The sequence below is a fragment of the Falco biarmicus genome, chromosome 7, assembly GCF_023638135.1.
Source record: "Falco biarmicus isolate bFalBia1 chromosome 7, bFalBia1.pri, whole genome shotgun sequence".
Classification (NCBI taxonomy): domain Eukaryota; kingdom Metazoa; phylum Chordata; class Aves; order Falconiformes; family Falconidae; genus Falco; species Falco biarmicus.
Window position 1 is genome coordinate 21,378,312 of NC_079294.1, and position 26,961 is coordinate 21,405,272.

Here is a 26,961-nt window from a genome sequence, read left to right on the forward strand (position 1 = left end):
CGATTTCTGCCTCCTTTTGCCCTGCAAATGCTGATGAGGCAAGAAGTGCTTGTCAAGGGCTTTTCTTGCCTAGTGACATACCTGTCTGAAGCAAAAGTTTATCCTTTGGCATGTGCTTCAGGCTTCCTGTCTGCATCTCTTCCCTTGCAATGATTTCCGCAGTGAGTCACAACAGCTAGCTGTTATGTATGAAAAAAGATGTTAAAAAACATGTGCTAAAGAGAAGGGGATAAGAAATGATGTTTCATCCAAGAGGCTTTCATTGGATGAGTGGATGAGGGAAGTGCATGCAGCGGGGGAAGAAGCAGTATGAGGTCAGTGGGCTTTTTATTGCACAGCATGAAAAGATCCCACAACTAAAATCTGATCTAACCTTTTCTTCCTGTGTGTCTTAGAATAAATGTTTTCCATGTAAGGCACAGGAGAGCCTGCTGTAAGGAAGCATATGGCTGTCAATTATTTCAGAAAATGTATCTCAGCACTCAAACGAAAGAAAACAGACCAGATAGATCTGTGGCAGCTGCAGCCTTTATTGCCCGTGTTTATGCTACTTAAAGTCTCGCCTTCTCCAACTTGTTTCTAGTGAAATGACAGGCTTGCCTGAAGTCTACTGGCTACTTGTGAGGAGAGTAAGCCAAGCATTGCTGGGGAGGGGCCTAACACTTCTCAAATCAACATAATTGTATTACCCAGCTGGTGGTAAGCCAGAACCCTTCCAGAAGGCTTCTAGAGCTCTGGTTTGGCTGTTGGTAAACAATTTCTTATGGGAGTCACCTATAGAAAGCAGCCTGCAGTTCAGGTGTGGTTTCAAAAAGAACTGTTGATGGTGTTAACAATGTCTCTGAAGTTCTTCAAGACTGGTTCCTTCCTCTGATACCCTTTTTTCCCCTCATACTTTTTTCCTGGCATATAATAGTGGAAGGGAAAAAAAATGGTATAGGAAATGGGGATTTACACATGTCTTGTCTAAAGAAGCAGAAGATTCCTTTGAAATAAAGGTGCTTGCAGACCTTTAATTATTTCATAATATCTAAAAAAATAATTCCAACCCTTAACATTGGCTAATCCCATGAACCAGACCCTCCTAATATCAATGATACTAAGGGAGTAACATGCATGTCCCCTGTTCAGTCCCCTCAGCTTTTTCTAGGTTTCTGCAAAGTCTAAGAGTCTCATTGTACACTGGGCACACTTTTTTTTTTTGCAATGTCTTTCACATTTGAATAGCATAGGTCTTAATTCACCAGTCTCAAACCTTCTGCATTTTTCCTGTAGGCTTGGATGAACACTTGTAGAAGTGAACTGGGATCCCTCTGCATATCATCATCTGTCGATTGGTTTGTAGGTGAGCTCTATAGCCTGCTCCCAGGAGCGTGCAGTGGGTGTTGAGCATTACCGTGCTCAAAAGACAGAGCCCTCACAGGGCTGGATCTTTCCTCTTTCTGCATTTATTCATTCTCATCAGTTCAGGAGTCATTTCTGTGGTTAAAGTCCAGTGGTCAAGCTTATTTCCCCAGAAAAGCAAGCAAGCAAAAATGTCAGGTTGGGCATCTTGCAACTACGAACTCTGCAGACTGTCACCTGCTTTGCTTTTCTCCTTGCAGGTGGAAGTACTTGCAGTGTTTGCAAGGAATAGTTTAGTGTTCCCTTGATGGTGGTGTTGAGGGCATACCTGTCAATTCTAGAGGTTTCCCTCCTTGAGAGCCTTTGCCTCTTGCAAAGAGTAACTTTTAATGTTATGTGATGCAGAGTTCTAGAATTGAAACTTGCTGTTGGTCTAGTGACAAAACCTAGCAGCTTTGATCAGAAGCAAAGATTTCTGAATGGGAAGGCTACTTCAAAGAATTGAAACTCCTGCCCCATTAGACGTGTTTCATAGCAAATGTAGACTAAATACAGTTGGCTGCTTCAGATTTGGTTTGTTCACAAGGAACTTGTGAAGACTATCAGTGCCTTTGTAAATAAAGTGTGGCAGTGCTTGGCAGAGGAGATGAAACTTAACTTTGGTCTCTCAGAAGTAAGTTGTTGGGTTCTGTCCTCACCAGCAGGTGATCCTACTTGTAGAAAGGTCCAAACAATAGCTTTCACTGGGACTTCATTCCATTTGCAGTGGTGGTGTGAAACAGCCTTTGCAGTGATTCCCAGCAGCTATACTCAAGGCCTCTGAGGAGCGTGTTTTGGAGGTGGTGGGGAGGCTGGAGGGGGAGGTGGAGTCTGTGGGGCTGTTGCTAGAGGCTGGGAAGGGGATGTGGGTGTTGGAGAAATGGCTTCTCAGCTGTTGTGCACTGTAGTATGCTGTAAGGAGGGTGGTTTCCTCAAAATGTCTTACAGCATCCTGTGGAGCCTTAATGGAGCCATTTATTTTCCACAATGTGGGCTTCTCTTTGCCCTCCCCCACTTCCCTCTGCATGTGAATCAGTGATTCTGCTTCATGAGGAGAGTAGATTGTGAAGTCCAAGGGAGGCAAAGAAGATAGTTTGTTATCCAGATCCAACTGTTACTTAAATCTGTTAAATGTCATGTTCAGCTCACCCGGAAAAGCAGTCTTGGGTGAGCTAGAATGTGTATAAAAGCAGGTAGAGTCTAGCCTTTTCACAAAATGAAGCTTGTGAGTGGCCTTTTAAAAAATGCTGATGGAAGCCTTGACAGTTGCAAATGACAGGCCACTGACTCTGGATGCTGCTGCTGTATGTGACATTCACACTGTAATCTTGCCCTGAACTTCATAGGTGGAGCTACAGATTACATATGTTGGGAGGTTTTTTCCAACAGTTGTTTCTCTGTGCATTTAGCAAAGAGAAGTGAGTAGTTTAACTATTCTTTGTCATTTTCTGTGCAGGGAACTTTTCTGAAAACTTGGCATAATGTATTTTTTTTTTTTACCTTGTGGCTAAGAATTAAAAGTTCAGTTAACCTGTGCATATGAGACAGTTGCCGGTCTGTTGATATTTAGACCTTTCTGCAAGATACAGGTTTTCTTATTTGTAAGCCATGCCTTAAATTAATGGTTGCTGTCTGTCTTTTAAACTGTTGCTTCTGTGTTGTTTCTTTAGTATTACTACTTCCTATTGTCTGTTCAAGAGATGCCAGAGAACTGCCGAGTAAGTTTCTGATACTGGTGTCAGGCTATTTGCATCCCTCTGCACACACATAACATTTGTAGGATCTAACGCTTGTGTCTCCGTATGGTTTTTATTTAAAATGTTTGGTCTTGGAGGAAATTAGTAACACTGGAAGATGGAGTGAAAGGATTTAGCCTGTTGTTTTGCAGCAAAGTCTTAGACTGCGAAGGCAAAAGAACAGCTTTGGTGAGGACAACTGCTGACTCTCAAAAGACTAAATTGCATGTCAGATTGACAAAATGGGGAAAACAAATTTAATCTTAAGAGTACAGTTACATAGGGATTGGGAGAATTCTCTTTGAGGAACTCACTTGAAAATAGATTAAAAGAACATGAAAATCCTCTGCTGCTGAAAGTAATTTTAAATCTTCCTCTTGCAGTTTGGTGGGTTTTGCGTATTAATTTTGCTATCCTGTAAGCTCTTGTAGCAGATGTCTTTGTGCTGCTGCTTAGAGCAGTATGTTACAGGTAAAAACATGAAGAGTCTGACTTTAAACTAGCTTACTTTATACTAATTCTAATAACCTTTATTTAATCAATTCACTCTGAGGGAACCTTGTCTCCAGAGACAGGAAATTGCTTGAGGATTACTGGCTGTGGCAGGACCTTTCATATTTATTTGCAAACTGTTGGGGGGTGGAAATACCAGTCTTCCTTTTAAAGGCAGATGAAGCTGGAGTTGCTGCGCTTCTCCTGCAAGGCTGAGTAGAGGTCACTGGGAATTCTGTGCTAGAATGTTTGGGGTTTTTTTTTTTCTTGACAAATAGTTTGATGGCTTGGGGATGTTCACACAGGATGCTTGGAGATGCATCAAAACCCCAAGCAAAGCAGTGACTTGTTTCCCAGGTGGGTTTAATATTCACTTAGCTGCTAGTGGCTTGACAAGAGTTGCTCCCTACCCTGCAGATAGTGAAAAGTTAAATGTGCCTGCTCTAAAAGGCCCTTTTTAGGGGGATTGGGAAGGATCTTCCACTGCTCAGCTCTGTGTGTGCAAGAGGACTCTGGGGAAGAGGTGTCTGGGGCATGTGTGGTGTTCCTTATGCTCATGTGCCCAGCCTGTTGACATTTGAATATAAGTGTGCTGGAGAAGTAGCAATGCAGAAATTCCTTGAAGACTATACTCTCTCCCTCTTCCTGCTTGTATGTCACGGATGCTTGCCTGGTAGCTGGCGCATTCGGGGTGGAGGAATATGACTAGAGCTGGGAGGGAGGCAGCACCAGAGAGTAGTGTGCTTGGCTGGGGACAGCAGGCAGTATGTGTTGCTTTCAGGGAGGCAACTGCCCAGGTCACTGACAGGATGCTTCACACTGACTTCTGGTCCTGGTGGTAAAGAGGCATTGCCTGAGGCTTTATCTGGGGTTTGTCTTTGCATGTGAGCATCAGGAGGGCTTCTGATCTTTGGTGAGGTTTTCCCTAGAGTTTTGAGGCAGACTGGACAAAGCCTAGCTGTACTTTTGCAGTCCTGGGTGGTCCAGTGAAAAAGCCAAGGCGTGAGGCAGGTTAAATGACTAGCATCCTCTAATTTCTGGGTGTATCTCCTGACCTAGGATCGGCATGTGTGAGATTCTTGCCTGTATGCAGTGGCACTTTGTAGCCTTTTAAGATTTACTGCCAGAGCAAGTTGCTGACTCTTGCTGTCCTGCCTTGTACAACTTTTCCCCCTCTTTTGGTGTCAATTTCTTTTGACTTCCTCTAAGTAGGCAAGCCTGTGTTGCCTTTGGCTATCATAGAGCACTGTCACACAGCTTTCTGGCTTTTAATCTACATGGAAACCAGGGTGCTTGGAGCCCTGGTTTAGGGGGAGGATTTAGATCTAGGGCATCTTTATGCATAGTAAATTATTTCTGCCACACTTCAATGTGGATTGAAAATGGAGCTGGTTTTAGGAGCAAGAAGCCTGTGCAACTACTTGGCCTGGCATGTTGTACAGGCTGCTTGCTTAAGGCAGTGGTTCCACACACTACAGTTTTGGCAGACAAGTTGAGGTGGGAGTTTCTTGCCTTTTCTCTGCTGCTGCTTCCACTGGTACCAGAGCTGTGCTGGTACGAGGACCTAGTTTCCCCAACAAGCTCCTGCAAGTTGCATCAGCATTGTGGAGGGGACAGTTAGCTGTGAAGGGGGTGTGAGAACAGCAGCATGGTGTTGTCTAGTCACTAGGAGCAAGGAGGCATCCTTCACCCAAAGGAGTGGTGCAAGCCTGTAATTGCTGAGGTGGTGGAGGGACAGTCCCCAACCCCAGATGGCTCTGCAAAGGGGCAGCACTGGTGTATGAGGGGCAGATGAGACTACAGGTCTGTAACAGCTGAGGAACCATTGCTGCTATATAAAGAAGGTGCTGAGAGCTGCTGAATGAACAGTTACTATCAGGCATTGCTCTTCGGCTGCCTCAAGACCCTCTGCTTAACATTTTCACTGAGTTTGTAGTGGCTAGGCAGAGTCCCTTCCTCAGGGAGCTAAGGAGTGGCACGATCCCTGTGATACTTGGCAGTATCGGTGCTGAGGGATGGATCTAGGAGGCTGTGGGTGTGCTTGCCCTCCTGCTGTAGGTCAGAGCATCCAGGGTCCCACCTCTGGGCTGTCCTAGTTATGGTAAAAGGTGTCCATATGAATTTTTTTAATTTTTTTTTTTTCACTAATAGCCATACTTCGTAAAGTCTAAATGTCACTGAGTCAAGTGAGGGGAGAAGTTGAAGCTTCAAATTGACCTGCTACGGAGATGCAACTTACAGGTTTTATTTATAACAAGTTTTATTCTGAGGACGCATACTTTTCTACTCTTTGTTCTGGCATGTATTTTATGGTGGAAGTCTATAATGCGCAACCTTTGAATGGTGGTTCTAGGCCTCAGGAAGATGGTTTGGCACATTATTAGAAGGGACCTGTCTTGGGGATTCCTGGGAGTGCTTGGCCTTCTCATGGTGTGTGCATATGTCCCCTCGTTACCTGCAATGAGCAGTCATCCTTCTTGCAGTACCTCTCTGGCATGGTGCTCCTAGCCTGTGCTGCTCAAATCGGAAGGTAATTACAACTCATCCCTTGTTAGAAAATCAAATTAAGCATAGCCTGTTGAGGGAAGCAAGTTGCAGAGAAAAGACTGTGGGGTTTTTTTTGTGTGGTGATGTGTGTTCTCTGTGAGCTGGTAATTGTGAGAGTGATTTAAAAGAAAGGAAGCTGGTCGGACTCTTGTTTCCCACCCCCTCTTCTCTCAGCCCTTGAGCACTGACTTTTGAGATTAATTTATGGCACCTTGCCTAGAGTGAAGGCCTCAGGCTGAGTATCAGGGTGGATGCTGGTGTGCCCGCTGCTGGTGAGGGTGCTCAGCTGGGGACCCTGCCTGGGCCACCTTCTGCAGCTGTCCTCAACCGTGGCCTTATGGGGGTGGGTCTGAGTGCAGGCAGTGTGCTCCTCATACAGTTTTAGTTGCAGGGGGGTTGAATTGTGATTCAAAATTTGAGTTTTCCTTTTTGTGTTGTACACAGGCAAAAGTGGTATGGCTGGGGTCTGTGGAGTGAAATGTGCCCCATGCCACTGCGATCAGTCTCTGCCACAGGGAGCATTTGTGGCAATACATGTGCATCTGTGATGTTAGCACAGTGCATCCTAAATAGGAAAAGCAACAGGAAATTTCTAATGACTTTGCTACTAAAAAAGGGAAATAGTGGATATAAAACTGAGCCATGGTACTAAGAACTTTTGAAGGCCTGCTTTTATTTTTTTGCCCCTCTTATTGAGATTTGTTGAAGCTGTTCTCTGCTGTGTTCAAATCCCAAATGTAGTCTTAGAACCAGAATTTGAAAGTGTGCTTTTCAACTTTCTCAGTTTGGTCAGTTATACTAGGTTGTTGGAAGATGGAGTTCTCAGAGGACTTAAGGGGCAGTCTTATTTCTCAGAGTTTGTGTGTGTGTGTTTTCATTTTTGAAAAGACCTTTGTGCTGACAGACATTCAAACATCAAGGATTTGTTAGCCTGGAAGTTCTAATATTGCAAAATGTCTGTTGCAGAGAATTTCCTGTATAAACTGTGATACAAATAATAAGTGCTGCATGGCAGTTATCATTCCTTGGAAGTGGGTGAGTGGATATTCTCCAATCTGAGAAACTTGATCATTCTAAACTTGAGTTGTCTTGCAGTTGTGCTTTTAGGAATAAATGTAAGCGTGCCTCCATATTCCCGTATAGTTCCTTATTTAAATGTCAGACTGCTTCACTGAAGTGTATATATAGAGAGGGATTTGATAGGAAAAAGATTTCCCAAATGGATGTCCTCTTCAAACAGCTGTGCTGCCTGGTGGTGTTACAGCTGTGTGTATAGCAGGCCAATGCTTTTAGCCACATCAGTTGAAATGAAAGCACAAGTGGTAAGGGTGGAGAGAAGGACTTTGTAAGGACTTTGTAGTAGTGATGGATTACAAAATAAGCCTTAACGATGCATTCCCTGAAACACATGAACACAACTGCATAAATGAGAAAAGCATCCTGGATGTACGAGTGACCTTACCAAGCCAGCGCTGCTGCAAAAACCCTCTTCTTACTGAAAGTAACATTTCAGGCTTGTGTGTGGTTTCAAGAGGTTCAGCCTTTGCACAGTTTTTCTTTATTCTCCTTCCCTGAAGCCATTTCAGTTTACTGTGAGTTTTCTTTTTTAGGACTTATTATTTTTGGAAAGCGTTCTGGAACATTTTGTGCATACGGTCCTCTGTAAATGTGCTGTTGTACTGATTAAAGCTGAAAGTATGAAACCTAGTCTCTCTGATGCAGTGCGGCAGGGGGAAAATGCTGAAACAATAGTTTCCAAAGGGAATACTTTTCCAAATAAAGACATTTAAAAAAAACCCCAAAACCCAAACCAAAACTGGGAAAGATTGCATGAGATGTATTCTCCGCTATCCCTCAGTCTTTCCTCCACAGATTGTGCAGATGTCAGTGTGCGTTAAAAAAAAAGAGGAGAGAAAATCCTTTAAAGCAGATCCAGCACTTAGTTATTAACTGGTTTCTCTTCATTTACTGACATGACCCCATTGCTATAAGCATTTTTGTAATAGCACAGAAATCTGCCATGCATTGGAGTTCTGTGTGTTAGCCTGTTTTAACTCTCCTCCCTGCCCCTCCACAGCTCTGCTTTTTCTTCCTAGTGGCGCCTGGAAGTTCACAGCCTGCCCATAACTCGCTTCTCCTTCCTGATTTGGAAGGACAATTGGATTTTCATCTCTTACCTGTCTCTTCTCAAGTAAAACAGAAAAAGTTTCCGGTGAAATTCTGTGACTTTCAAGGAAACATCTTAAAATCTTGGGAGCCAATGATGGCTCCTCATGGCTTTCTCATGGACTTACCAAGGCAAGGAAAATTGGGTGGGTTTTTTGGGCCATAAAATTCAAATCTTCTGTGACTGTTAGGTCTGGCATGACAACCACAGTATGTGGAAATGGGGAAGAATCTTCACAGGACTGAGGCTGTTTCTAACAATTTGATTCTGATGCTGTTTCTGAAAGTATGAGAGTCACAGGATGGGAAAACAAGTCCATGGAACAGAAAACATTCTATGGCTTAAAGACTATGATGTGAAACAATGCTTCTATATTTTGATCTGTCAGAGGACCTTGCTAACTATTTGTCTTCTGCAGCTGGGTGTCTTGACACAGTCCTGAAGTGCATTTTTGGAAGCCTACTCCAATGTGTTCTTGGGAAGATGGAGTTTACAGCTGCAGTGCACAGATTTATTTAGAAGACCAGTGTGGCTCATTAGTTGGTTCTTGAATCTTTAATATACCATGCAAAAGGATGGCACTTGAGTCTGTAGGAGATACAAATCTGTGAACTATGATGATAGTGTGGCAATGGACTTCCAAAGTGTGCAGTGAAAATATGCTTCCTCTGATTTTCCCTGAGGGGTCCAGGAGGTCCTCACTTGGCTGACTTGCATCAAATGAATTCATCTTTCACACAAAATGTCTTCAAAACGCCCACATAGGCCTTGTGGTTCTCAGGGAGATACTGCATAGAACACTGTTGGGGGTCAGGGGTTGGGATCTGAGGTTTTAATCTTCTTTCTGGTGCCGCTTAGATGTGCACAAATATTTCTTAAAGAGGCTCGGAGCCTCTTGTTCATTTTCACTGGCTGGGTAACTGGGAGCAGACAAACTTGGCAAGCATGGTGTCCTGAGCAGTAGCAGTGTGGTGGGGTCCTTGTTATGCCTAACAATTGCCCTCTGCCTCACACTGGGCTTAGGAATGGTAAAGCATTTGGCGTTAATCAACAATTACAAAAACTGCAATAGACAGTGAAGGGTACTGAATACCGCCCCTTTTCCCCCTTGGCAACCTTACACCTCTTCTTTGCATAGCTTGAAAAGTCTGTTCCTTCCTTGTTCCTGCCTTCTCAGGGGACTGCTGGAGTTGCAGCTTGTTTGGTCCACTGAGAGTATCTTTGAGCCTGCTGCGCACTTCTCTGTGGGTTGCAGCAGGGAAGAAACTCTCATACAAAGGCTTTGTAACCAGCTGCTATCATGGAAGGGAAGTAGTTGGAGGAAGGAAGTGGTCCCTCCCTTTAGCCCACAGAAGAATATGCTCGGCTAACCTCAGGATGACTTCTTGAGGAGCATCAAGTGAGATAAGGAGACAAGCAAGGGAGGGGTGTAAAAGCATGATCTAGGTGCAAACAGGACTTGAACTGTGATAGGAAGGATAGAGAGGAGGAGGGTGGGGAATAAGCTATGCAAATTGGTGAATCTTGTAGGTTTATTCACTTGGGGTAGGAATGTTGGTGTGATTTTTCCTGGTTGCAAGGAACTGGTTAATCAGCAGTGAAAAAGCCAATTTCCTGGCTTTAAAGCATCTCTTGGTGACCTGTGGAGAGTTAGGCACTTACCATTTATAAGAGATCAAAATGGAATTTCAGAATTTAGCCTGTCCAGTAAGCTTCTTTCTGAGCAAACTCTAATGTTACCTCTTGAAAATGGGAGTTCTGCATCACCAACAATTCTGCTGGTGTTTTAGAAACCTTCGTGAGAGAGGAAGTGACAACTAAACCAAGGTATCTATGTGCATTTGCAGGTCATAGGCCAAACTCTGTGGCATAATTAGGGAATGAAGAAGGAAACCCAATGATCCAGGTCCCACTACAGGTTACAGTCAGGTCTTGGTTTGCAGGAGCATTTGTGCTGATTCTAGTGTCTGGAATGCACAGCTGTCTGCCCTAGCGATTCCTCTCTGTAGCAGGGGATGTGTGCAGTTCAGCCCCCTGCTTTATGCTGTGCCTGTGCTATTCAGAAACCTGCCTTTTTGTAATCCAAGGGTGAAGGTGTAAAATGGAGCTACCAAACACACATGTTCTAAATCATCTGGTTACTTGGGGGGGGTGGGTGGTGTGTGTGTGTGAGAATGGGTGTGGGATGTTACATGGGTGGTTTGGTTTTTCTTATTTTCTCTCTTCCTCTTCCACCTTTTCCTATTATCCTGGATAATTGAGAGTTGGCTGTGTTGAAAGGTCAAATGATTAAGATTTTTCTAAACTGCCTGCAGGTAACTTTGAATGCTTTGGTTTTTTTCTTTTTGACTGTTTTAATTGAACTGTGAAGTTATCCCAGAATGTTACAAATGTGATTCTGTTTCTAAGAGCTTTCAATTAAGCTGGTTTAGTTACAGAAAGTAGTAGAATTAGGGGTTTCTCTGCTGGCACTTGAACTTGAGTTTTCTCTAACTTTTCTTATTAAGCAGCCAAGAGGATGACTTTTTTTGTTCTAACACTTGACTGCTTGTTGAAAGCAGGCAAAACAAGGACATAACAAAACCAGCAACCAAGGGTGAAGGTTAAATCCTCTGAACCACACTGCTCCCATTAGGTTCCACCTGCAGTGTGACCACAAGGCAAGAGCAATCCTTGTGCTTAGCCTTTCAAAAGGTATGCTCTGCCTACCCAGCACTCATCCTGCTGCCAAGATCTGCTGTGTGCATTCGAAAGAGCAAACAATTTCTGAGTAATATTTTGTGAGAGGGAAACTGTGGATAAAACAGAGTTCTGATGTGCATGAGGGTAACTAATTTTCTTTTGGAAAGTTTCAAGTGTGGCATTTTAAAGCAGGCCAGTAGCATTCCAAACGTGCTGAACACTTCCCTAAACAAACTGTGAAGAATCTAGGTTGAAGACCTGTTTTCCAGCAACAGTGACACAGGACACAGCTGTGCCAGGCATCTTGAGCAACTGCAGAGCCTCAGACTGTTGCATCCGTCCTTCTGACATCCCATGCCCTTGGTGCACTAGAACTACTCGAATCTGGTTCTCTTTCATGTCCTGAGCATATGATCTTCCAAAGAAGGCTTTTGCATGGTGACCTAGGAGTCATGCTGTGACAACATACCGGGGGGGGGGGGGGGGGGGACACGACACGACACACATCAGAAAATTAGTCATAATCCTGGGAAAATGTATGCATGCTTAAGAAAGAATCTTGGATCAAGGGGTGTGAGTTGACAGCTTCTGAAGGTCTAGAAGATAATTGGCAGAGGTCCCCAAACAGCTTAGCTTAGAGAAAGCTCCTGCCATCATGTGAGTGTGCCATCTTTGGAAGTGGCTGCTTGTGGTTTAAGAGCAAGGAGGAAGGCTGGGCTGTATGGTTTCAGTGGAAGCTGTTGTCTGCTTCAGGGAGTTTATAGAAGCAAACTACTGCTTGTTGTGCAAGCAGGGCTGGCCCTGCAGCCAAGGGAATTAATGCTGGAGCATCACTAGGAAGGTTGTTTGATGACAAGACTTCAAGAAAAGAGCCAGCCAGGGATGGCTGTAACCTAGGAGCGATGAGTACTTTTTCCCTTGTTCATAGCATTCCCTGAGAGGGTGTGTGGCCATAGAGGACAGTTTTTCTTGCCCATATTTAGTAGGTCTTTTTCAAAGTGCACATTAGAAAAAAAGCAAAAAAAAAAATATCTGTATTGACTGACGTACTGTTAACAGAGAAGAAACTCTTCTCCTCTCCTTACTGTATTTATGCAAACTGCTGGCTATACTAAATATTATCTTTGAAAACATCTCTGTTTAAACTTAATCCACCCATAACCCTTCAGCCTAGGCTGTGGCATGTGAAATGGGTTTGAATTGTCCTTGTTCCATATACTCATCCTACTGTCGGCTTTTTCATTGTTTCTAGGACCCATTACAGAAACTAGCCTGTTCCTTTATGCTGTGTGTAAACGGGGAATTGCTTTGATTCACTTGAACCCATGAGTTAAGCTATCTCCCTGAGAGTATGTCTCTGACAAATGTGTGCTCTACAATGCACTCCAGTTAACTCCTCAGGCCTCCATCTCCAGAAATTATGAAAGCTGCTTCCCCCTGAGCTTTAGGTATGAGGAATGTGCTAAAACAACAGTCAACTTTCAGACTTGAATGTGTGTCTAAATAGCTTCCTAACCACCATCTCCCCTCTGGGAAGAAAGGATACTTTCTTATCTAGCCAGAATCTCTTTCATCTTCTAATTTTGCCAAGGAAAAATCAAGGCTGGGAATAAGTTTTTTAACTTGGCTGAAGGCCAAGGGAGGATCCTTGCAGGCGGTACCTGTGTCCATTGTCTCCTAACAATTCTAAGGGGTTTTATCTATGCTATCTCCCACCAAATGGTGTCTGCTGCGTTTTGTGTTGTCTTCAGATCCCACACTGAACTAAGTCATCTTAGCGAGATGTTACTGTAGGCGTAGCAGCAGCAATTTACAGCATTTCTTGTGGGGCAGCCCTGTGCCTCTGACAGGCAGGATCCCTGATAACCTGGGACTCAAGTGATTTGGCAGCTGAAAAGAGATGGGGAAACTGTGCATGACTTCAGGGGAAAGGAGAGAAACAGTGCAATGCTTTGGAGCAATCTATTAGTGAATTGAAATAAGTGATACTTTATTTCCCTTAGAGATACCTAAAACAACATCTTCTAACTTGTTTGTCCAGCGACCAGAATTGGACTGCTGGCTTCCATGTGCAGTCTTTGGGAGAAGGAATCACCTCTGGGGCAAGGTAGCATGCCTCAGGCTGCTCAGCAAATTCTGTGGTAATTGCATGCCCTCTTCCCTACCTCTCCTTCTAGCTGCTGCTCTGTCACCTGGCAAGCAGTGTTCCAAGGGCAGGGAAGGCCGCCTTTGAAAGATACCTTGGCAAGACTTGCAGAGTCTCTTATACTAATGAGGCTTCATTAAATTGGAATGGGGAGGACAGACGTATCTTGACCTAATCAGAAGGGCCATTTCCTGAAGAGGGTGAGTTGCTTTGACAGAGCTGTAATTTGCTGTAGAACAGTGACTCTTAGAATAAAGCAGCCAGCTGTTGTCCTGTAATATAGTCCAGATGCTGGCCTCTTTCAGTTGAGTATGAACTTAAAATCTGTGCAGGAGATGGGACTTGAGAGGAAGGGGTAGATGTACAGACTAGCTGGCTTGGCTTTCTTCAGAGGAGTATATTTTTCATTCCATGATCTAGTTGTTGCTGAAGGGATTCTAGCAGGTGAGTGGCAACGTCCTTTTGCCTTTCTGCATGGTAGGAGTTTGGTGAACAAAGCATTGGCTCCTTGTCTGTGGAAGACATGAGAAATGTATAGCTGTGCTACAGGTGTGGAGTGGGATAGCTTCACTGCTTTCCCTCCCCCTCCAAATAAAGAGAGAAACAAAAGGGGCAGACAGAGTTTATTGTAGCATCAGCTCTAGACTTGCCACATGGCAGTTTAAATGTCATCTTGAAATGACATTTCAAGGCGGGGGTGTATGCAGACAAAGAATTCTTCTTTGGTAGACACTAATTGACTTGAAAGATTCAAATTTTAAAGATAGCCCTTTTGTGAAGTAAACATGAGCAAAGTAATGACATGTAACTAAGCAAACCCTCTTTTCTCTAGGATGACTTCCAGGTTTAATGACAAAGTTACATATTCCCTTCCATAATGCAGCTTCTTTTTTGCCCGAGTAATTGGAAATGTGAGTTGTGGCAGTTTGTCATGTGCTTCTCTGGTTGGTGTTGGCGTGTTGACTTCGTCTCAGCTGCACTTAAGGGTCTGAGAGTCATACTGCCTTCAGTGGTGGTAGGAGTACTAACTGAGGTCTCCCATCTGTTCTCACAGGGTATGAAAGAGCATGATACCCACCTCTGCACCTCTCAAATTTGTTCAGAGTTACCCAGCAGTTTTGAATTTTTGTGGGAAACTTGACCAAAACCAAAAATCCTCTTTCAGTATGAATATCTGTTTAGCTGAAGAAGCTGTGACTGAATGGAGTTTCCCTCTAAATTAGAAGTATTCCTGTGGTCAAGTGTAATAAAACATTAATTTCTGCACCTTTTTTTCCCCCCCCGAGAGCTTTAGATGTTTGTGTAAGGAATAGCATGATAGAAGTGTTGAAATATATCTCTGTGGGGGTTTTTTGTTTTTTGTTTGGCTTTTTTTTTTTGGATTGGATTTTTTGGGGCATGGTGGTAGGGTTTTTTAGGTTATTTTTAGTCCACCACTCACCCAGTTTTCTCCTTCCTCCTTTGTATAACTGGTACGTACAGATTTATTTATTTAATTTTTTTTAGTCCTAACTTTTTCATGAGCATTTGAGTTATGAATGACATCATTATTCATCCAGGGCCGAAGTTACCACTGGAGGTCTTGCAGGCTAAAACCGTACTGGATTTGTGGGACGTGTATTCTGCTGGGTCTTTTTCCTTCATTAAAAATAGGGGTTTAACTCTGTGCTTTCTTGATTTCCCAACTGCGCTTTGTGTGTTTGTGTACAAGTCTGTTTTTGCTGTGACGGTGCCTGATAGGCTGTGGCTGAATCCCTCAGTCCTCAGGTATGAGCAGTGTCACATCCTGCAATTAATTGCTGCGCTCTGTACTGTCAGAACATTATACCTGAGGTTTGCAAGCTGTTTTACATTCCTCCTCATAAGTGTGTGTTTGCCTGCCTGCCGGCTGGCTGTCAACTTTGCTGTGCCTCTCCAGGTGGCTGAAGAGGCATATGATTTATTTATCCTGGCTGTCTAGTACAGTCTGCTGCGTCTTGGAGACCTGAAAGGTGATGGGGGTGTAGGAAGGCTGGTTTTCTTGAAGTTACTTTGAAACAAGTTCTCCAGATGCTGTGTCCTCTGGGGTTGTCTTGAAAGGAAAGGCTAAGATTAATTGTAAGCTAGGCAGTCCTCACACCTGTAATATTAGAGGGTGATTGAAAAGTTGTGGTCTCTCTATACTGCAGCTCCTCTTAGTATTTCCTATGTGAAAGATTGCCTTTTCTGCTCCTGTTACCTTGTGAACTGTAAATACTTGATAAGATTCCTAAACACTAGAACATGCAAAATGTTGCTCTTGTCTGTATCTGAATTTCCCCTTTTCCTCCCCTCCCCAGATGTTGTAGGCGTTTTGCTCAATACTCACTGTTTCTTTGTTTGTCTTGTTTTTGTAGATCGAGGTGCTCCTGATCAGCCAGATCTTTCGGGAATTTTTTAAAAAGAAACTTGGGTGTTAAAAGATGTGCCATGGAATGGTAGCACCAAAGAGCAACACAGGATCATCTCTTGCCTTGACTAGCCATGGGTTATTTCTTCTGCTAGTTATCTTTGGTACCTTTATCGTGGAAGCACAGGCCACAGGTAAGTGAAACCTTTGCATATGCTGTAGGGAGGGGGAGATGTTTAAGTATGGAAGTGGTCTTGTATTATTATGGGGAAGCTGGTGATGGTTGATGCATTTGGACCCATCTTTCAGTACTCACAGGAAAAATTCCATTTCTACTGGTTAAGCAGAGGGCAGTGTCTGAACTGAATGAGTCTTGCATGTGAGTAAGTGCTTGTCTTCTACCCCGTCGTTTTGATTCTGCCAGCTTCTTTTCCCTCCATCTTCATTCTTTCACTGCAGCTGGGGGGCACTTGGGCCGTCTCAAGAGCAAGGACTACATTTTGACTGAGTGAGATTCTCATGTGGATGCTGTTATCTATATGCTCTGTAGCAGCTGCTCATGTGAAGTAGTTTTGGAAGATCAGGCTGTCTTCAGCTCTTGGCACAGCTGATAAATCTGTTCAGTGTTTCCTTGTGTGCTATCTTCTGACACCTCAGCACCTGCTAATTGTGCCCCTCTTGGATCCTGGTTGCCGCTTGAGTTTTTCCCTCTCCCCTTTCTAACTTCTTGATGTTTATCTGATGGGCAAGTGTTGTGAATAATGTAAATAACACTGCAATGGGATGATATGTAAAATATCAACAGAGGTGAGAGGGATCTGCCTTTTAGAAATGAATGGAAGAAGAAGATACGCTGGATGCTCACAAGGCTATACATGACGTGAAGTATGTGCTTGTTTACCCAGTATACCCTGTCTTTTCTCTCAGATCAGCCATGATGTAGTCTTTGTCTGTAGAGATAGGCCGCGTCGTAAGTGGCATGGGATGGAAGGACTAACTTTGTATGCCTTTGCACAGAACTTTGGAGAAGCTTAGTCCCCAGAAAGCCTGTAGGTTTGACTTCAGCAGCTGTTCCAATGTAGAACAACAGCTTGCCTTTGAAAACAAAACCTGACTTCTTGATGTGTCATTACCTGGCAACTGAAAACCTCATGACCACTGCTCCTCAGCATCAGTGAAGCTTGAATTGGCCTCTCTGTGGTAGAGCAGAATAAATGTTAGTTGCCAGTTATACTCAAAGCCAAGGTGATCCTGTATGGGAAAGTCTGCTGGTGCTGGAAACTGCTGCAGGAGGAGTTGATCTCCTTTTATTATTTCTGGCATTTCGATTTGGAAGGGAGAGGCTGCTGAAATCTGATATCCCGGACTTTTATGTCTTCCTGGCCTGATTTTGGCTTTGTAGCTAATGAGGGGTGCGGGGACACGTGAGGGAGTGACAAATTGGCAGGAACAGATAGTGGGAGTGGGAAAGGGACAAGGTCTTTTGGGGTCTGGTCTGTCCTTGTTTTCCAATCTTGCTGTTACTGGTGATAATGTCCCTGCCTCATTTCAGATGTAGACCTGTCAGATATGCCTCCCAGCCTGGGGCTGGAGTGCACCATCCCCATCTGAAACTCACACCACACACTGCAGCACCTTTAACTGAGTCTGTCATCGGCATGCAACTGCCTTTTGCTGCATGGGGCGGCTGGATAGGGAAAGGCAGTGACAATACCAGCGAGCCCTTTTAGTATCATTTTTGAGGTATTCGGTCATATTACCAAAAGCACTGGTTAAGCATATCGGAAGACCCAGGAGTGGCTGTGCACTGTTTCCCTTTCTGTGTTCCTTTTGCTTCAGGACCTGGAACCAGCTGTGGTAAACTAATCAAGGCAGATCATCAGCTAAATAGGATTATAGTGGCTGGGCATGAACCATTTCCTGCAGGGGAAGTGAAAAACTGCATGTGGAGGGGAGCCCAAGTTCATAGCGGAGGGCAAGACATGCAGGGGGGAGAAATCCTGGGGAAGGGGAGGGGCTTGCTGATGAGTGCTTCCATGTACAGGTTTTCTGACACTGGGAGGTAGCAACCCAACTGCTATTGCTGGGAGGGATGGTGGTGCTCAGTGATGCGTCATGGGCCCGGAGAGTTGCACCTGCAGCAGCATGCCAGCCATGAGCAACATTAATTAGCAAGTCAGCCAAGAAGTGGAGAGCCAGATGGAGAAACAAAGAATACTGGCAAGGTGCTTGGAAAATTCTTTGCCTCATCTTTGTCCCCCAACCACCCCACCATTCTCACTTTATTACTTTACGTAGCAAGATTATTGAGAGCAGGCAGAGCAAAGCAATGTGAACGTGAACCAAGATGTTGTTATTAAATGTCTTGGTGGTAATGGTTACCTTGAATGCAGGGCAAGTGTGACATGCTCACAATTGCTACAAAAGCTGAAGAATGGTCTCATAAAAAGACAAGCATGGAGACAGTGGCTGGCTCAGCTCTGAGTGAGAAAGCAGAGCTTGTGATTCGTGTGTTTAAAACCTTACAGTGTATATTGTATTGCATTCATTTTGCTGTTTAGAAACTCTGTTGCTTTAGTTCCAAGAGGCTGAAGGGATATATTCATGTTCTGGGCAGGAATGTGTTCTCTTTGCCACATGGTTAATGCAGAGGGCAGACTCATTTCCAGTCAGCAAGCATCGGGTCTGTCCTCTGGTATTAATTTTATTTATGCATGGATTTTTAAGAAAAATCTTCAGCACTTTGTCTCAAGCAATCTATCCAAATATCCTGAAGTGCCACGAGGTGAGTATAAGTTGCTTAGTCACTAAGCATACTGCATAATTTGAGGAAACTGCTCTTTTTTCACGGGAAGATATCTGTGAATGTAAAAATAACTGCTGCACGTATTTTAACACAGAACAAATGCAGCATTTGGTGATGGACAAGCAATTAAGGTGTGTCAGAAGAGGAGGATTTATGGAAACTTCAGTGCTGTTCAGAAATATTTTTTGAGCTTTATCACTGTTAGACCTTTTTTCCCCCCCATCTGCTGAGTTCTCTAAGATTAGTTGGGGAAGTAATGAAGGAATGAGCAGGCAAGGAGACTTGGAAAGCAAGGACCTGAAATATGGAAGTGTAGTTCTTCAGCTGTCTCTTAAATTCTTTGAGGGTTCATCTGGAATGTAGCTGAAGGAAGGGGTCCTTAGTAGGTAGAGATGGGGAATTTTTAAAGTGTTGGAGAGGAGCAATAACAACCATTTTGTCTGCTCTTCTACAGGTAATGCATCTCCATTCTTTCCTTGTTGCTGTGGTTTTTGGGTGGTCTGTGGGTGTGTGTGTTTTTTTTCCCTTCCTCCCATCTCTGGCCCTTAAGGTTATTCCCACAAGCTCTCAAAGGCCTTGTATTTGTACCTCATTCACAATGGTCCTCCTGGCTGGCTGGGCTATTTTTGGAAGGATGACAGTGGATCAGAATAAGTTGTTCATTAAATTTTAACATGTAGTGTCTAAAATACTTTTAAAGCTTCCTATCATTTGTGTTCCAAATGGTGTAATCTCTCTTGGATTCATAACCAGCTCTGTCAGAAACCTATCAAAATAGATGTTGGGCCTTTCATTATTGATAATGGCATCACCTGGTCCTGGGAAATGCAAGCAAAGGTGTTAGTAAACATCCTGAATTGAGCAAATATTAATACCCTTAAAAGAGAGAGTTTAAATATTAATCTTTTAAAATTAATAATAATGCAGGCTCAGTGAAGCCATTTACATTTAGACAGTCTGATTTTTGTTGACTGATCATGTGTGAAGTGTTAGAAAGCTAGCTAATTTTTAGATTTGCCATTAAAGTGATAAATTGAGCTTGAATAAACTGAAACAACTTCATTCCTGTGTGTTGTCTGTGACGCAAATGCAGCCAATCTGCTGCTTGCTGTTCTAAGGTCTTTTCAGTGCCAAGGTTATTCTGCACAGAAGCTCTTGGATACCGCTGGTATTTGTTTGCATTGCATAGAACAGCTTGTTAGAGCGCACTCCAGTCATTGAGCAGATTCAGACTTGTTCCTATTCTTTGGGAATCTGTGCAAATCAGAGGTTTCCTTTGTCTCTGACTATGCAGCTGAAAGGAAGGCGGTTATGCAGCTAGGGATGAATTCAATGGCCATGAAAACAAGCATACTTTTAACACTGGATGGCCAGACAGAAATGTGGGGAGGTGTCATGCATGAACAGAGGATCTTGATTCTAACCTGCATGCTTCATGTAAGCATGGGTTTGGAGGAATTACAGGGTCAAGTGTATAGTTCTCCATGGAGAGAAGGGGTAACAGTTTCAGGTGCAGTTCCTCTTTCCAGTCCCTTTGGAGAGCTTAGTAAAAGCAGAGCGGTACAGAAGGGCATGGTGAGGAGCTGCAGATTAACGGCCAGGCCACGAAGGTGGCTAGGAAGCAGATGCAGACGGGCCCAGGTTTAGACTGTTCAAATAATATTCACACTATTACTACACTGATCTAGGCAGTACTATTTAAGTAGCTGGCTTAAAGGGAGTAATAGGGATCTCAAGAAGGCACACATCATCTTTAATTTTAACCAGTTCTAATGGTTGAAGGATGAATTAAAGCTGTGTGGTGTTTAGCTACCTACGGAGTTAAACCATGACAGCACAATAGTAATCCTGAATTTTCCTTTTGTCTGTCCTAGGTTGGCACAGCAAATCCAAAGGACCTGCATGTGAGTAGAGTTATATTTGTTGCTGTACTATGAGAAACGAGTATGGTCTTTTACTAGTTAAATACAAGTGGCAATGAGCTAGGATTTCCATTATACTTCCGTTGTGTTGGATAGGCTGAGATCTGTCTCTATGCCCTATTTCCATTTTTGTCCCTTATATTTGGGAAAGGTGACTGCCCTAAGTTTGAGAGAGGGAGATGAACTTCATGTGTTTCACTGTGCTTGAAGGGATCCTTGTGCCTTCTATAGGATTTAACTTTGAATTACTCAAGAAAAAACAAATAGAATAAATACTTCATTAAAATGCAGAGAGATGCTGCTTGAGGGAGTTTAGAGAGGCTGCCAGAGAAGATTGAGCTGAAGGAAAAAACCTTGTTTCCTTTAATCAAGAAAGGTGAACATCTCATCACAGAGCATGACTCTGGATGTATTCCATTGGATACTTTTGCTTTCCATTTCCTGTGCTCAAAAGAAGTCTAAAATCTTTCCTGTATGCATGTTATGGATGTGTTTAACTTTGGGAGAAATTGGGAAGCATATTTGGCTTCTGTATCTGTTATAAATACATAAAATTTTGTGTAAATATTTGTTGAACTCTGAAATTTGATGTTTAGTGTGAATTTCCCCTTCTCAAAAAAAAACCAAAAAAAACCCCCACAACAAAACCAAACCGAACAAGAAAACCCCCCAGGAACAGTGTCTGACAGGAATGGATTCATAACGAAGTATTTAAAGATGTGGGAGGGGAATTTTGCTGCCTACTAAATTTTGGTCTTTACAGAGAATGGGAGACAGGAGGAGGGAAAGCTGGTGGAATCCTCTGAATCCTAGATTTTTATCCAATGCCTGAATTGTACTCCTAGCAAGACTAGTATCACAGACCCCTAGCATTAAGGGGCTTTCAGTTCTTGGCCATGGTTGCTAGCAGGAAAATAAGCTGCTTTCGGAAGTAACTCTAGAGTTGTCTGGTCCATCTCACCTTAGCTTCTTGGGCTAGAATGAAAAAGATGGAAACTGCTAGAAGCTTCATTGTAGAGGGAAGCAGGAGGGGTGCTGAATGACATGGTTTGTTCTACTTGAGAATTTCAGTCCAGGTTCTGACTGATTGCCATCCTGGTGTCCCTTGATGACTGCAGCCTGCGAGGTTGAAGACACAGATTTGTCTGTTTTAACACAGCTTCCTTCTATCACTGAGTCTTTCCTCTTTACCTACTTCAGCCAATCATTTGGGAAGAGATTGGGTTTGTTCCTAGTCTTATGGGGAAAGTCCTCGCAGCGGGACAGAAGAATGTTTGCTTGCTACCACCTAATGCTATATGACAATTCTTTTGCTACTTCTGTCCCTCTTGAGACCTAAAGTGGTTACTGTTGCAGCTGAGGCATTATGTTTTTAGGATAGGTTGAATGTTTTTCATCTGTGCAAGCCATGTCTGCCATTGCTTCTCCAGCTCTTATGTTTAACCTGTAGCATCATGAGCAGTTACCACCTCCTGTTCATGCTGCCAGCTATTGCTAATTCTGCAGTGGGGATGGCAGAACAAGAAGTGAGTTTTCTCTGGAGCTTTGGCAAACTTCAGCCTGGGCTGTTATTGCAAATACTGCTGGAATATTTGGTGTGTGGTATGTAAAGCTGTGGAATAGGTATGTCCTCAGCATGCTTACATGGCTGATAAGGGGGAAACAAGTGGTAGGGCAAGGTGGGTGGCTGTAGACTGTGGAGTCTTTGGCTTTTGTGGTTGAATCTGTCAAGGCCCTATGTTAAAACCAGCAATCTGTGTGTAGATGAGGATTGCTGAAACACTGCTAGTAACAAGCTGCTGATAGTCAAGAGTGAAGGTAGGGCACTGAGGGCACTTGAACAGCAAGCTCAAAAATGCTTGTACCTCTGTGAGAGTAATTGGAACCCAGTGACAGGATTATGGCATTGTCTCAAGAGGTTGTACCTGCTTATCTGTGTGCACTGATCTGCATCTGAAAAAACATTTTCCTTTTAATGAATTGAAACCTCTGGGGAGTGTTCATCTTCCTCTGCAAGCAGGAATTCCCCCTGAGGCTCTGCTTCTGCAAAGTGTTGTACTGGAGCTGGAGGACCAGTGAATTGCTTGCTTCCAGATGTTGTTGAAGAGATTTGAAGTAATCCCTTAGGTATGGGGCTGCTTGATGAGTTATAGGATGTGCTAGGTGGATTGGGCTAGAGGGAGCTTGTTGCTAACCTGTTGAAGAATAAAATAAGCTTTGTGCCCCAGCCTAGCACGGTGATCCCTTTTATCATGGAAAGGGGACAGGGAACTTTTGGAGTTCCTGTGCTGAGAAGACTGCCTAATCTCAGGTTGTGGAGGTGCTCCCTCACTGCTTGTGCACTTAGTGTACCTTGTACTGCTTGTGTAGCCTGGTTGGTGCTGGATGGCGAGGCCTCCTGTGTTTCTTTTCTATAGGGCCAATGCCAGGAATGCAAGGAAAGTGCATTTATCCACTTGGTGTGGTAAGAAGCATTTCAGGGGAAGCAGAAGCCAAAGAATTGGAACAGTAGAGTAACAAATCTTTAAATCCTGTGGGCTCAGCATTTTAGGTCTAGCTAGTCATCTTAATTCAATAGGGAAAAAATCTTGCTTGTTCAAGAGAAAGAAACATTGCTGCTGCTTTTGAGAGATACGTTTTACTTGATTAGTAAAGGGAAAAGCATGTCTGATTTGAAAAAAGCTGCTTTGCTGTAGAGTGAGATAAGCACCTCTGGTGGATGTTCTCTTGAGTTTTCAACCCACAGACAGGGAAGAACGTGGTAGGCCTGATGTGCAGAGTCATAACTAGAAAACCATGGGCTGCAGCTGCTTTTCTGGCTTGAAGGAACACTTGCTGTGTCCTGAGAAAAAGACCAACGTGGTGTATAACGAGTTTTGTGACAGACATATCCTTAGGCACCCATAAAACTATCCATCAGAAAGAGGATAAAACTGTCTTGTGATCTTACAGATTTTGTTGTTTGGGCAACTTTGCATTTTCTTCTGCTTCTTTTCCAACAGGGATGTCAGCTGCTGAGACAACAGGTGGTTTTCCTGTTTTAAGTTGAACTAGGGTATTTTGAAGGAATGAAGCTACGTGGAGACTTCAGGCATAGAAAAGGACTAGAATTGAATGGAGATTTGTGGGAAGGTGGTAGAATGGATTGAAGGTGAGTGAGGATCAGGGGAGGGTAAGAATCTAGGAAAGAGAAGAGGGGGACAGGGAGGGCGGCAGCAGAACAGGAGGGTGAAGGTTTCCACAGATGGAGTTGTGAAAAAGATCCTGGTGGTTTAAAAAGCCAATTAGTGGCTTGGTGGTTAAGTAGTGTAAGTCCTGAACGAAGGCAGTGCTTTAGTTATGTAAGCAGATTAGAATGGTTGAGAACAGTAATGGCCTTGGGAGGGAGGACTCTAGCAGAAAAATGTGTGTGGGTTTGGGGTTTTTTAATGGTTAGGTAAGAGTGTCTTAATGCAGGAGGATGCAGGATATGCCTTTACAGCATCAGGCTTTTGAGGCTTTTCTATATGTGACAGGACTGACTAATGAGACACTGACAGATTAAGAATTTGAGGGTTACAAAGTGTATGCGCTCCAGGGACTGAAGCTTCAAGGCATGAATCCCCTCAAGGCAGGAGCAGAGCAGGGTGAATATGCCAGCTGCTGGAGCACTGGCTGTGTCTGCCTACAAGTGCTCTAACATCCTGGCTCAGGATCTGGGGCGGGGGAACTGTGAGAGACCATATGGAAACTGCATGTGAAACAAGACATAGGGAGGAACTTGAAGTGGAAGTTGCTGCCGTGTTTAGAGAAATACCCGTGACTTTCTGTGACAGTTCTGCTTTTTTTAGTTTGTGTTCAGGTATATAGTTAAAAGCTGCTTTGCTCTTCTCCACCATCCTGCATTTATTTGGCTGCTACACCCACTGTAGGGAAGCCCTTCCTGTAAACAAGATAAACCTATTAAAGCTGGTATACCTTGGTGTTGGCAAGGGTCCAGGGTTTCAGTCCCTGCTGATGGTGATGTTTTCCAGGTGGGGTCTGTGTGTCACTGTGAGTGGAATGAAGTTATATCAGAGTGGGTTAGGGCAGGTGAAGGTAGCAAGTTTGTTTTTCCAGTTGTATTCATTTAGTCCTCCGCTTTGCCAACAAGTTAGTCAGTAGCCCAAAGCAGAAGTAGGTCTTGCTGTGATACAGAAATGTGATGTCCTTGAGCTAGCATAGTTTTAACCTTTAGGTCTTGCCACTTTGAATCTGTGTATATTTACTTCTCATACTTAAACATTCTCTTTAAGTTGACAGTTTGTGCTTTAGTGGCTGTTCCCTCCATGGCATTTAGTAAGTCAGACTCCACTTTTGGAGTAGTTGGGGGAGATACACAGTGCTGGGAGAGCTGAGCGCTCTATTGGTACAGGATCCTTGTTCAATTTTGGATCACTGAAGCAGCAGTGAAACGCAGTTGGCAGGTTTGGTCTTGAGGCGTTATCACAAGACTGGCAGTCAGGCACTGTTAGTGCACTTCTGCCACGTGGAAGAGGAGGTCTATGCAGTGGTGGCCAAGATCACTGTCTGCTGGCATAAGGAGATGTCTCTGGTGGGCGTACACACTTGAAGTGCAGTGTGGGTGCTGTGCTGGAAGGGGTTTGCCTCTCTGAGAAGTTCTGCCTCCTTTTAGCACCCTGGAGAACTCACTACCTCTTGGCATGTGCCTCCAGCTGTGGAGACTCCTCGGAGCTGAAGCACCTTCTCAGAGCACTGTTGGGTGGGGTTTTTTTTTATTTTTTTTTCCTGTCAGTGTTGCCTTGGTCATGTTTGGTCCCACTTTACCCAGCTTTTTCCAGTCATGAGCTGATCCCATGGTTGGGATCAGTCCCTGGACGGGCAGTAGTATGACTGCATGGGGGAAAGGAGATGTTGCAGCCTGTCATTCAGTACACAGGTAAGGCTGCTTTTAGCATCCTTGATTCTTGCTGTCAGTAAAACTGAGAGACTGGTAGAAGCTTCTAACTACAGGTGTTGTGAAGAGATTTATTCTCTGACCACCATCAGGGTGAGGCAAAGACTTAACCATTTTACCACATACCTCTGGCCACCTGCCACTTGTCTGAGGCAGGTCAGGAGTATTTCATGTTTGGCTACATCAGGTGCCATGGAGAGATTTGAGAGGATGAAAATGAATGTCTGTTCTGCATCCTGTGACAGCAGGGAAGCATCTATCACTAAGTCTGTTTCCATCTGCTGAATGTTAACCAGTTGTTTTAAATGGAGGAAATCTTTCTCCTGACCCTGGTTGGTTAGTAGCACCAAGGGAGGGTACCTGCAGAACTAAAGCTTTTTGTGTTTTTTATTTTAAAATGATTTGGGGTCGGTGGCACCATTTCAAAGGTGCTTGCCGGTGAGCACCCTGCACAGACAAAACCAAACACACCTCCCTTTCCAGAGTGGTCTGCCACCTTTCTTCTTTCTGTGGTGACAGAGGCTGTCCTCATTAAATACAGATACTAATACATAGATAGTTCAAACACCCAAGCAGCAGCGGAATGACTGGACTTTAAAGATGAAATAGTTCCCGTTTCTTTTCCAGCAGTGGGATTTGGGGCTCTTATGTATTATTTCAGTGGTATTAGAGTAGCTTCACCCAATCTCACAGTGAAGTGAGAATCACTGTCAACAAAGCAGTGTTTGTGAATAGCAAGTATTGTTTCAGCCTGTAGCTTGCTTTTCCAGTTAACCTGTATTTCACCTGGTGTAAAACTTAGTTTGATTTACTACTTAGCTGTTGCGGTGGTCTCCCTTTTCTCCTGTAGTGGGAGGCTCTCTGGAAGATGGTAGGAAATGGTAAGTTGTAGGAAACACTTTTTCCAGTGAATTCTGTAGTATTTAAAACAGAATCATTACTTGAAGTGGGTTATTCCCTGGTGATTCCCTGACCGGTGTCAGAGGCAATGAAAACTGAACACTAAATTGAAAACAAAACTAGAAAGCACTCTGGTAACCATCTGCCAGTTGTTACATATCGCGTGGTGGCAGGATGAAACTCATGGTGTCTGGTCTGGTCTCGGATCACCCCATGGCAATTAGTTACAGTTGCTTTTGCAGGGAAGTTGACTGCTTTTCGTGCCTTTGGAGTAGCTTTCTCCATGGGAGAGATTCCTGCCCGAGGCTGAGCTGGTTCCAGGGGCTGTGAGGATAGATGTATTTATGTTGATTTGTTTCTTTGAGCTGTGAGCCCCTACACCAGTATCTGTTGTGTCTGGTTTAATGACTAGCTGTAATGATTTTTACTGTCGTGCAATTGTTTAGCAGTAGCAAGAGAACAGTTGGGGACCTTTTGCTTTGCCTTTTATCAAGTCTTCCCCGAGCCCATCTTTGTCCTCACATGCACGTTTGGAGAACACAAGGCCACAGCATATGGCTGCTGTGCCCCCGGCCCCTGCCCCGCATGCACGAATTCATCAGCTTGATCTTTCCACCCCTACTCCTCAGGAGGGTCAGATGGCAGCTGCAGCTCCTGTCAAGCATGATGCCGAGCAGGGAGCTTTGGGGAGGAGGGTTACAAAAGGCCCAGCTTAAATCGTCTGTGTAAGGGCACAGCAAAGGCTCTGTCACCCAGGCCCGACTGCTTGTCTTCTGGTGCTATGGTTGTAATGACATTAGCATTTCAAAAAGGGGATTACCACAGCCCCCAGGTTCTGAGGGGAGGGTATTTTGGCTGTTGTTTGAAAAGCTGCTT

The 26,961-nt window shown here is 43.9% G+C and overlaps 1 protein-coding gene across 9 annotated transcripts in view; it reads left to right on the top strand.

Annotated features, from left to right (window-relative positions):
* SUSD6 (sushi domain containing 6) overlaps positions 1-26,961 on the top strand; it is an 86,322-nt gene that overhangs the window by 23,308 nt on the left and 36,053 nt on the right. For 5 of the 9 annotated variants that reach the window (XM_056345700.1, XM_056345695.1, XM_056345699.1 and 2 more), the window contains 2 exons: positions 15,529-15,715; positions 20,202-20,231. In XM_056345700.1, the coding sequence (XP_056201675.1) occupies positions 15,595-15,715; positions 20,202-20,231 (151 nt within the window). In that variant the 5' untranslated portion in view covers positions 15,529-15,594. Of the gene's footprint in view, positions 1-1,275; positions 1,346-15,528; positions 15,716-20,201; positions 20,232-23,251; positions 23,401-26,961 lie in introns of those variants that run through there. The other 4 variants (XM_056345701.1, XM_056345696.1, XM_056345704.1 and 1 more) reach the window with 3 other exon arrangements.